General features: G+C 40.6%; 1 protein-coding gene across 1 annotated transcript; it reads right to left on the bottom strand.

Annotated features, from left to right (window-relative positions):
• Nucleotides 1-2,289: 2,289 nt before the first annotated feature.
• Nucleotides 2,290-7,382, bottom strand: STEAP4 (STEAP4 metalloreductase). Its single transcript, XM_081996811.1, has 4 exons — nt 6,674-7,382; nt 4,776-5,303; nt 4,015-4,179; nt 2,290-3,009 (listed from the first exon to the last, which is right to left on the bottom strand). Exons 1-4 carry the CDS (start codon nt 7,127-7,129, stop codon nt 2,740-2,742), a joined length of 1,419 nt encoding a protein of 472 aa, XP_081852937.1. The 5' UTR covers nt 7,130-7,382; the 3' UTR covers nt 2,290-2,739.
• Nucleotides 7,383-12,305: the final 4,923 nt, after the last annotated feature.

The following is a 12,305-nucleotide window of genomic DNA, read 5'->3' as shown; positions in this document are numbered from 1 at the left end:
TCCTGAGAGCAGCCATGCGCGGCCCGCGCGAGCGAGCAGCATGGCCTCCTGGGCTTGAACGCAGCAAGGCCTTGGCGCTGTGTTCCGGGGGGAAGCAGCAAAGCGCGGACCATACCTTGCCGCGCGGCACGTTCCGTGGGTCTCAGTCTGTGTTTCAGCGTGAGAAAGCCGCGTGGTAGCAGTCCGCGAAGAAGATCTTTTGTCTTTCCCGCAGAAGCTACAGTCCTGCACGTGTTTGAGACTGGTTTAGTAGTGAGAGGATATACCGGCGGTATTCAGCTGGGCCGCAGCTACTTTGCGCTAATTCTCAGCGAGGGGAAAGGAGACCTTTTTGGCCTGCCCTCCTCTTTCACACGAGGCACTCAGAAACACACTGGAGCCTGTTCGTTGAGATGAAAAGAGGCAGAGCGTTTGCAATGTTTGTGTTTCATAAAGCATAGCTATTAAATGGGTGTTACTTGCCGTGGCTGTTGCAATTTAAAGTCCAACCCATAGGTGCAGCTGTGAGAGAGAGAAAAGGGTGGGTTTTAGATCTGGATAGGCAGAAATGCTGAAAATAAATCCTTTAAAAAGTAACTTAAAAAATCCCAGTCTGTATCTGTGTCTTGGAACTTTTACTATTTGTAATAATGTAAATCTGGAGTAACTGTCACTGAGATTTTGGCCCTAAAATGGCAAATCTAGAGGATATGCACTCAGACTGCTGCTACTTACTTTCTGCTCTGTCTGTCCCTTTCTCTTCTACCTAAATACACACACTAACACACACGCTCTCTGTCTTGTTCTCCTTTTCTCTTGCTGCTGCTTCTGCCTCTCTCTCCTTTTCTTTAGGGAGCTGTGAAGAGGTGTTACAGGCATCGTCACAACAGTCTTGTCACTTAGGCCCTTTAAGCCCATACACAGTCCCGTTTGTAGTAAATGATTCCATAAGATTAACATGGAGAATCTTTGATGGAAGCTTGACATGGAGTGACAGGTCAAGGAAAGCTTCTGTTCAGACCTATATAAACATATGTATATCAGTTTATGACATGCCAGGTATGACATATGCATCTGTGCTGATTAATAAGATTATGTGGTGCCAGAATTATTTCCAAGAAATCTGTCTCTACCAATTGCTCATGCATCAGACTCCTTTACCATTCTTTTGGGGATTAAGAACAGGTTCTTCCTGGGCCAGAGAATGATGTGAAGACGGGATGTTTGTCCAGAATTGAAAAAAACTTCCTTGTTGAGAAATGTTTTGAGAAGTATCGTTCAAATAGTTTTGGGTGTTTTTTTAATAATCTGCTTGATAGTGCTTGTTTGAAAGTACATTAGCTATACTAGTTTGCATGCTCATACTTTAATATTCGTGAGTATTTATCCTCTGTATAGAAAGGGAGGAGAACAACAGAGACACAAAAAATAGAAAGCAATTCTCTTCCTATAAAAACAAACACATTTTGCCTTTTCTTTTCTGTCCAATGCGAAGGAGGCTGTCAGGTCCTCTATTTCCAATTTAACAGGCAGTCACCATCCCATCTAGATCCTGTTTTTCCACAACATCCTCAGCTTGCTTCGATGACTAAGCAAAGATCTGCGTATGTGAGCATCCAAGGAGTAAACAAAGATGTGGGAAGGTGAGCCCAGGCAGCTGGCTGAAGACAGAATCCCATTTTATTCCTTGCCCCAAGGCCTTCTAACACCTTTGTGCATACCAGCAGCTGCATTGTATCGAAAGAGGTTCCAGAAATGATAACAGATAAGCTCAACACTGTAAAAAAAATTCCTTTATTGTGGTTAAAATATGTATATTTTCATAGATAATCTGTAATATTGTATCCAAAGATTTATTTTTTGAAAAAAACAACAATATTTTCATCATGAGATATAACCATGACATATAATACACCTCCCTGATATAATAGGATATTCCTTCAGTGTTTTTCCTTACAAGTCACTGCTTACACAAAAAATCACTGACCAGTTTTGCCTGTACTTGTTGAGAAGCTTAGGCTTGTGAGCACGTCTCACGTCTTTCTGACATTTTGGTCTCTCCTCCCTCCCTGTGCCACCTGAGTTGCTGGTAGAGCTGTACAAGCAAGGATTCAGTAATCCTTGGCCCATACACTTTGAACATTAGAGTTCCTGTACACAAACTGAACACAGCTGACTCAGCTATGAACTAGGTCTCTTTTGGATCAGACATTAATGGAGGATAAACTAATGCTTGGAGAAGAGAGCTCTTTCTCAGCCAGCACCCATCCCGCACCTGTTCTATGGGTGCTGGTGGCTTCTGGGGGCGGCAGCAGGGTGTGTGTTCATGCACATGTGCGTGAGGGTCGGTGTGGGTGTGTGTAGGTGCATGTAGACCTGAGTCCCAATGGGCAGCACAGGGCAGAGGAGCAGACACCATCTAACACCAGAGGTTACTCTGGTTCTGCCCAGCCCTGGAGGAGGTTTGGAACGCCAGAGGAGGGATATTTGCTCAGTATACTGAGCAAAAGAGGGGGCCTGCACCTGTGTGAAAGCATGCCTGGGGTGCAGGAACTCAATGGCCTCATTTGATTTGTATTTGATTTGTATTTGATTTGTATTTGATTGTATTTTGTCATTGGGGTGACTTTATTTTACTCAGGGCCTGGCCAAGTTTTTAACTTCTTCTCTCACTCTCCAGATAAAGGAGGCTCAGGACTTCATTTTGATATGCCTTCATAATTTTTTTTTTCTTCTTTTTGATAATACAGGTTAGTCTAATTATACAGCAGACTTGTTGATAATGTAATTTGACTGTTCTGAGTATTGGGGATTCCTCTCCCAGCCCTGCCGTATTCGTGTGAGAGGTTTGTCTAGACAAGGAAATATCAGCACAAATTTGACAACCAGTACAATGCACGGAACAATGAGGGAAAGCATATAAGCGTTTGGAAGATACCATCTGTATGATGATGGGCTCAGGAACCGGTTTCCACCATAGACCAGCGTGTGTGTGGTGCACAAAACCAGTGTCAGATATCCCAGTTTGGACTAGGGGAGAACAAACGAAAGGAAGAAAGAAGTGGAGGTTAAAACAGTAAATTAAACTAGAACAAATGCAATTTACAGGACACAATAAGCTTTGTGGAATGTGCCAACTTTGGGACTAATTGGGGACTGCTGAAATGAAACTGTTTTATATAATATAAAGGTTCATATTGTTTTTTAATAAAGATTGATTCAAATGGATCTAGGTGAAACACACTTTTTTTTTTCCTCCATCAACAATCCTGATAATTTTTGCTGGCTCAGTCATACTGCCTAGTGATTGTCCTATTTGTGAAAATGCAGAGAAAATGCTGAAATTCAGTGGAGAGACCCAGGCTTTTATATGCTGTATTTCTAATCCATCCAGAACTACCATACTGTGCAAGTTTTTGGCCTTGATAAAACATTCATTCATAGTAATTTCCCCTTCCCTTGCCTCCCCTCCCCTGCCAGCCCAGCTCCTGCAGAGGCACGGCAACTTGCATCAAGCTTCCTCCGAACGGTGGGCTGAGATTATAGTGTTACCAAGGGCAGCCTGTTTATAGGCACAGCAGTTTTTAGAGTCTGCAGAAACTGCAGAGTCTCTTTAGATGCTTGGCATTGAGAGGATTTGATTTATAAAGTGATTTTTCAGACCCATTTTAACTGAATTATCTTGTGAACCAACAAAATTAGCCCAATAAATGGCTAAAGTATTTTGTGACTTAGTATAATTGTGGAATTTGATAATTCCATGACCTCAGCTTTCTGTTTGTTATTTAGGAGCTCAAGTCTTCCCAATTTTCTCTTGTTAATGCGGTAATCCCAGTTGTACCAAAAGCAGCAGCTGTGTTTTTTTACAGGTGAGCTGTATAGGTGTGTACATTTTTTTTTCACTGTGTGATGGTGGATAGTGCACACATCATGTTTGGAGATACTAATGGAGGAAAGCCCTAAATCTCTAGTAAACCTGCCTGTGGTCATAGTCTATAAGGGAAAAAGGTGGTTTAGAATAAGTCTTTTTCTTACCTGTACAAATCGAAATTCTCGCCAGTTGACATTGTTGCTCACTGAAGGCAAGGAAGTTATTCCCAGAAGAACAAATAAAAAAAATCCTAAAATCCCCAAAGCCAAGTAAGAGTCGCTAAGCCACGCATTAGTAGTGTTGAGCGGTTCCGTTTCATTGTTCAGTGCCTGAAGAAAAGAAGACCAGGTATATCTTTAGTGGTAGCAGTTTTAGGATCAATATGCAGAAAAAATACCCTTTAACATAACTAGGAGGTAAATGTTAACTTTCTGAAAATCATCAGAGATTTACTTGGAATGCCTACTCAAAAAGCAGAAGCAGCATTATACTGCATATAGGTTCCATGTACCTATAATTGTGGTGTGTGTTTTACACTGCTGTAGATGTACTGTTGAGGACAGGTATGTGATCCTTTGTTGTTAAATAAAGCCAGAAGGTCAAAATATGTGCCATTCTTAAAGGTATATGGAGAAACAGGGAAATATGTTTCTTTAAATTACTCTTAATGTTTACATTTTCCCTGCTTATTTTATTAATATGCAAACTATCTAGGAGAAGGACTGAGGCCGAAAGTCCCCTCAATTCAACATAATATCAGCAAACTTTGGATATACCAATGGTCAAAAAGAACACAGAAACTAGGAAAATAGCCCTATTGTAAAGAACATTAGACTGTCCACATGAATTTCTGAAGTTCAAGATAGAGGTAGTATTTGTAACAGGGCCAGAAGAAAGGAAAAATAGAGCAGGGAACAAAACTTACCTGGGAGAGGATTCGACTGCTTATTCTCCATCTTACAAAGGAGCGAATTGGGATAACAAGAGTGTACAAAACATGCAGAGATGCAAATGCCAGGGCTACCAGTCCAAGTTGTTTCCTACACAGCATCCATTTGTCCAGCCAGTCTGGGAAACGGTGGTATTTGGTACCTCTGTATAACTGAATAATTGCAGCAAGTATACCAGGAAGATAAACCAAGGCAAGAAGGGTGAGGGCCAATATAGGGCAGATCCGATTTGGAATGGAAATTGCAATAAAAAATGAAAAGTCTTTGTTTTCATAAACATAAGAGTAAATTACATCACGAGTCAAACAGTAGAAGAAGAAGAATGCAGTTAGGCCAAGGGACAAAAGGATGGGAAACTTCCACATTGGAAAGAGCTGCAGAGGGTAATTTTCTATTTCCTGAGCAGCCAAGAGGGATCCCCGATCTAATGGAGTGAGACCCAGTGCACGAACAATATCCATCACCATTTGTTTAGCTTCCATGTCGTCTCCACAGACAAACACCTGCAGTCAAAAACAATCAGAAGTTTTATTTAGACAGACTTTTGTGACATCCTCTACTGCCATCCTGCCTGGATATGGACGAAGAACACAGGCTTCCTAGGATACTTGTTGGCTTCCCTGCTGACCTTAATTTATATAGGAAAAAAGTAGCCTGTAGGTACTTTCTTGGCGAATAGGTCCAAGAACTAAGAATATGAATCTTTTCTTTGGGGAAAGAGATTGTTTCAAGTTGCAAAATTTTGTATCTGAAAAGAACAATGTATAACACACTTGGTATAAACCTTTGCCTAGAAGACTTGACATACTCTTCTGAAGACCTGCAAGCAGTTTGTAAGGAAAAGATTTTGTAGGAGTAAATAGGAGGAAGTTTTTCAATACAAGTAAATAGAAACAAAATTTTCAATTGCTGCTCCAGTGGTCCTTAAGGACTCCAGGGAACTGGGGACAGAGATCTTTAAAACATGATTGCCCTATCACAAAAGTAAATATTATTTCTTTCCAAGTCTAGTAAAATAGTGAAGAAACTGTCTTTTCTGTGAGTGTGCAAGACAATACTCTTGACAAAGAGGAGAAAAGAGGCAATTTCTGCTCTTGTTGATATGATGAAGGCTTGTAGAGCCTAGGCTTGGAAGTCCTTGGGTCTTTAGTTTAGCCAAACCCATTTATCTGGCAGCAGAAATCAAAGCTAGTAGTGATTGGAGTAGCTAGCTGAAACCGTGCATTGTACAAGAGCACTACCCCTCAGAGCAGCAGCAAACAGGGTAATAATAAATGATTTGTCTTTAAGTAAGCTGCTGTGATGCTTCCTATGACCAGCTCTGTGCTGATTAAAATGGTTAAAATGGTTTGCATACCCTGTTGTTGTGTTAAACATCTGTGGTGACGGATTCTCATTTAGAAATCTTTATTAATTTGCTCACCTTTCAGCTCACTTCTGTTACCCATACTCATTTCATTGCCCCATCATATCCCTTGCCTCCCTTTTTTGCTCTCTTCTTTTTATTCTTGCTTTGATATATTCCTCCTATCTCCTTTCTTTTTAACTTGACATTCCTGAACAACTAATGCAGCTCCCATTTTCTCTTGATTTTCTCTCTCTTTCTAGCTGTGCTGTCTTTCTTTCCTTGCTTCTCTAGCATCTTCAAACACCTTACTGAGTTTGGAGGCAAGCTATCGATATTCCTTGTCATGCCATGTTACAAGCCAATAGTAAATTTTAGCTCACATTTAATTTGAAATGGACAGTTACTGTGAAAATTCCATCTCAGTCATGTCTGGTTTGTACGTCCCATGTGTGTTTTATCTAGCTGTTAAGTAACCATACGATATATAACTGCATGACATAGGGCACCCCCGTTGCTCAGTCTTACCTGCCGGCTTGCATCCAGCGTGCCCGACTGCAAGGCCCAGGCTGACACGGTGTTAAAGGCTTTCACAACCTTAGCACCAGGCACCAGCTGAGCGAGGTACTGTGCGTTGGATTCAGGATACTGGTTTATTTTTAAGTTGTTGCTTACGTCCACCAAGACTTTTCCATGGAGAATTTCTGCTAGTGGTGTAAGGAAGTTGTAATGCTGCCTCTGGATTGCTATAATGATGATGGCAGCTTTCTGCGCTGCCTCTGCGTGGCTCAACACCTCTGCATCCTTGGGAATCAAGTTGGATGTCTGTGTGCTCCGGCTTCCAAAGACGACGGGGTAGCCGGACTGAATAATTTTATGCCCCAGAGCTCTTCCAAAATCTCCAGTTCCAAATATGCACACTGTCTCTCTTTTGTTAGAAGTGTTAGGAGCCAAAGCCATTATGTTGGAAGAACTTTTACTCATCTGTTAAAAAAAAAAAAAAGTAATAGGAACAAACTAAGCAAAACATCAACCTCTTGAAAATGAAAGCTTAGCATCCACCCTGGCTTTACGAAATAAATATCTGAGAGTTTTCTTGCCTCTTAATATGCTTCCTGCACGCTCTTCTGAATACACACTCAGAGATTTCTGTACAGTTTTCAGAAGTCACTCCTGGATATTCACCCCTCTATCTCTTACAGCACCCTCTTTTCCATCCATTTTATGAATTTTAACATTCACCTGAATTGTTGCAGTTTTTCTCTCTCAAAGGGAAAGCAGGAGGAAAGGATACAGGAGCACAGAGAGCATGGGTTGCACGCATTTTGGAGTAATTTCTGCTTACTTATGCTGTTGAAGAGTTGTGTGTTTCTAATCAGATTAGAACCTGGAAGGTCTCTTGTAAAACACTTGAAGAAGAGATTATGAAAGGTAGCTACAAATCTATCTGTTGTCTTCAGTATTTCCTTAATAGGACCAGTCAGTGCCAGTTCATTTTATTATTGTTCCTCAATTTCCTGAAGAATGTTCTGAGAAGCATTTGGATGGTGGAATTGGAATATTTCATGTTGAGCATTTATTTCTGATATTTATATATTACTCATAATAAAATTCTCTTTGAGGTTTTTATCTATCCTCCTTTATCACTGTACCTGGAAGCTTCAAAGCCTTTAATGTATTATCCATGCCATAGCAGTGTGTACGCTCTGTACTTGCAGAGTGAGACCCATGATAAAAATACAGAATCAAAAGCGTCTGCTCCAAAGGTCTTGCAATAGGTCCACATGCTGTTGTCCTCACTCTACAAAAGGTGAACTCAGACCAGAAAACCTAAGGCTCAAAGGAAGACATCCAACAGGAGATCTTGAGAGACCACTCTCTTGCATTGGCCAGTAATTTACTACTTAGCGTGCCCATTTAATTCGCAGGAGCCCTGATCCAAATCTTTCACTGCATCATAGGTAACTGTCTTAATTAAAGCTGTGGGAATAAATGATTTTCCAATTTGCAGGAGATAAATGCATGGAATGGTTACCTGGACCCAAAAGAATTGCTTTGCTACTGCTGTTTATTAACCCTTTGCTTACATTCTTCTGTGAAGCACTGTTCAGAATGAAACTCTGCCATTTAAAAGTAGTGAGATCATACTCTTCACTGTCTTTTATATTTTTCTGTAGTCAGAACAGTTTTTTATTTTTAAAAATCTGGCAAGATTTTAAACTGTTTCACTCAAAGCTTGCATTTGTTTGGTGAATAAAAAAAATCAAGCCTGAACTTCCCCCTACGCTGCTGTGACTTAGGGTTAAGGGCTGTGAGTCAGGGGAGCACACATCTTTTTGGCCTGTGCTGTAGGGTCTAAGCTTCACTAGCAAGACAGGCAGAGAAATGCTAATTCTGAGAATTATATGTGCAGATTTTGGCTTGAACTAGCTCCGTATGTAGGTAGCTAGCCCTCAGTTGGCGTCAGTGCTTGCTCAGCACCGTTATTACAATGAGCTGCAGGAGCCCTGGGATTTAGAGAGCTGCCAAGGGAGCTTGCTTCTGGTCATTAGGGGAAGGCATCTATTCAGGCAGAGAAGGGTCCGAGGAGCTGTGTGCTCGTGGCCTCTGTGGCTCATGCAAGTCCCACGGGAGGCTTTGCAGCACGGCAGGGTGTTAAGCCCAGCTCTCCTGAAGCTGCAGCCCCAACTACCCAGCTGGACTCTGTGTACTTCGTCAACATACTGAGCATGGAAACAGACCCTCAAAAGGACCCATCTGAATGTCTTTTGCATATTTGTGTGCTGACACATGCATACAAATGCAAAGTCTTTTGACATATTTAAAAATCATTCTCTGAGGGCTTTATTAATGTCCCATGAGCCTCTAATGTGACTGAAGCAATAATACTCCTTTTTGGGGGTAGTCTGTATTTCAAAAAGAACAGAAGAGTTGTGAATGTAATATTAACAAATGGTCCAACTCAGTACCTAATAAGACTCAACTTTCCTTTAATTTTTCCTTTTAAGAAAGTAGGTTCCTATCTAAAATGAAAAGTAAAACTCATTTGTAACACACGATTTCCAGTTGAAAACTTCTGTATTTGCCCTCAAGAAATCATTAAATTATTGCTGAGTGAACTATGCAAATAATTTTCCTCCCCAAGTAAGACTTGAAACCAAAACTCAGATGGGTGTTATTTGGTAATATATTTGGTAGGTTGGTTAAAGTTATGTTTTGTTTGAGCTTATAAAAGGAATGGGTTCACCAGCAAGAAGTCAGTCTCTAAAGTGCTTCTATTGTTCACTAATACTGACCATCTCATTTGCTAGTGAACACTGAACTCATCTTGCCAAAAAAGAGAAGAAGAAGGAGATGCAAAGAAAAATTAATGTGAGGAACATTCTTTTTTTTCCAAATACAGTTTCTTGGAGCACACAATGTCCAGGGACTTGTACAAGGCAGTGAATATTATTCCATAGAAAAATGCTGCCTTTAATACTGGTGGTCTGATTTATCTTAATACCATTTTTAAAAAGAGAGACAATTGTTTGAATAAAGTAAGCAGAATTTACCTTTTCTTTTTAAGAATTACTTAATTGAGGTGCCCATAGCTGTTATGATGGTACACATTATATATCAGAGATAAACTGGTCACCAATGAATTTGTTAAAAAATTAAGTATATTGTAAAGCTGATATTAATTTAACAGTGTATCTGCTATTTCTGAAAATCACATTTAAGACAAAACAAGTTTGCTTTTAAGTCCCATGCCTTCTGGACCATGCCCCCTTCTAACAAAGAGGGAAATTAAATACATTTTCTCTACTGAATCCTTTTTTTTCTTTCTCCCAACATAACTTTGTGCCAGCTGGCTGTTGAACTCAAAGAAAGTTGTGGGCTTTACAGTGGACTTCTGGAGGTTAATTCGGGTGGTAGGTTATGGGCACATAGACAGTGCATAGATAAATTCTCATTTTGCTGTGTGTATTTCAATCAAATGCAGCCTCTGATGGCAAGTGGGTGGGTGTAAAGTCAAAGCAAGGAAAATGGCCTCCCAGTGTCCGTGACAGTGATAATGCGAGAAGATATTAACTTCCTGTAGAACAAGGTGTTTTATTGTCATACATCAGTGTGAAGGATGTGAAGCAGAAGTACATTACAAGGACCACAGGGCCAGTCTGGTGTCTGGGAGGTCAGCTTGAAGCCTGACACTGGGGTGTCAGTAAGCAGCCAATGGCTCTGTGCCCATGGGTTACGCTGAGCACCCTCAGAGCACCAGGGGAAAGCAGAAATGGCAGAAAAGAAACATGTAGTAATTATTATCTGTTCTTTTATATATGTAGCCATGTATTTGAGAAAAAAGCTGTAGAGATTTGTATCCATACATAATATTTTTGCTTATATCCATCCCTCTAGCATTAGAGCACTAGTGATGTCTTTTGTTATTGGAAAGATAATCCATGTAAGCTTCTGTAATGATTAACTATGTCCTTTCTTTTCTGCATTGTTGCTGTGTTCTTGTACAATGAATTATCCTATTTTAAGGAAAATGGTGGTAATCTCTGAGATGATTACCTCTTGGTCACTAATGATAAAAGGAAGTGCTGAAAGAAAAAAAGAAGTTAACTGTGCAAAACTGTCATTTCTACTCACTGCATAAACACTAGGGGAATTGAATGAAGGTACAATGTTTAGTTCAGCAATTGTATGTAAATACTTTGTCTATGTAGGAATTTGAATGAAGACAGGCACATTGACTTGCACATGGGAGAAAGGAGGGATTTCCTACCAGAAGCACTGCTGCAGGTGAAGTACAGTGCCAAAAGTGGGAAGGTACAGATGGGACTGAGACATAGACTGGGATGGATAATGGAAAGATCAGAAAGATGTAACATGAAATGGCAGATGGGAGATCAGTGGTATGAATCAAAAGGTAGAAAGACAAGATGAAAGGAGCAGGAAAGAGTAATTTTACTATTTACATTTGAAAAAGAAGCAAAACAAGTAACTCTGCTAGTGATGTCGAGAGATTATCTAGTCCATTCCCTCCCTGAGGCAGAATGAACTATGGTTAAACCAAGTCTGACAGATGCTTGTCTAACCTGTTTGCAAAACCATCCTGTGTTGTGGATCCCGAAGTCTTCCTCGCTTACTGCTTTCTCAGCCATACTATTAGGCAGATTTTCCTATGTCTGATCTATATCGCCTCCTCCACAGTAGACACAGGTGTCAATTTATGCCCCTTCTCTTTGCAGCAGCCTGTGTTGGACATGAAAGCTGTTACCGTTTCACCCTTTTCTTCTCTAGATAAAACAACCCCACATCTTTCCCTGCAACTCATGCTTCTGAGAGTGGTGATCTTTCTCATGGCTTTCTTCTGATCTTTCTAGGCTAAACTGCTCCAACTGTTAATTAAATGTATGGTGCTAAAACTGAATGCAGTACTCTTGCTGAGATCTTACCAGATAGAAAAGGATTGCTTCACTTGCCTCATAGACAACACATCATCCGGCTGTCACATCTGTCTTACAACACAGCTGATTCATAGTCAGCTTGTGATGCATTAAGGATATGAGTACTTTAACAAGTAGTGTGTGGCAACAGGAACCAAGATGTGGAGTGAAACAGCTGGTGCTGAGCACATGATGTTCACCCTATCCATGTGTCAGGGATTTCCACCTTGGACTAATCTTGGTCTCGTACCGCAGCCTCAGTGCCCATTAGCAGCTGCAGTGCCTTGGGCTGCACCTAAAGCATGTCTTCTGTCTCAGCTTTCGTGGAAAGGAATCAAGTTTCATATGCTCCAAGAGCAATCTGTGATGTAAAGCAAAGCTTGATCAGTGGTGATCTGCTTCAACATCTGATCAGAACTGAAATACTAATCTAAATGCATTCTGTTACACCCAATACTTTAATTGGACTGCTCCCATGCCAGTTGCTCCATCCTCGATTTCTGTAGTTATTTCTGACTCAGAGCTGTATCGTGCACTTGTCCCTGTTGAATAACACCAGATTTTTTCAAACTGTAGCTTCAATTTGTCAAGATCATTTTGATTTCTAAGCCTGTCTTCCAATGTGCTTGCATCCCTTTTCAACTTTGTCAGATTGTCAGCTTTAATAACCACAACATTTATCCCAGCATCTACACCATTTAATGAAATTCTGGAACAGGACTTTT

This window comes from Phaethon aethereus (genome assembly GCF_964289735.1).
Source record: "Phaethon aethereus genome assembly, chromosome: 2".
In the NCBI taxonomy this organism is placed as follows: Eukaryota; Metazoa; Chordata; class Aves; order Phaethontiformes; family Phaethontidae; genus Phaethon; species Phaethon aethereus.
The sequence above is the reverse complement of the archived record's forward strand: the minus strand, read 5'-3'. Positions and strand labels throughout refer to the sequence as shown.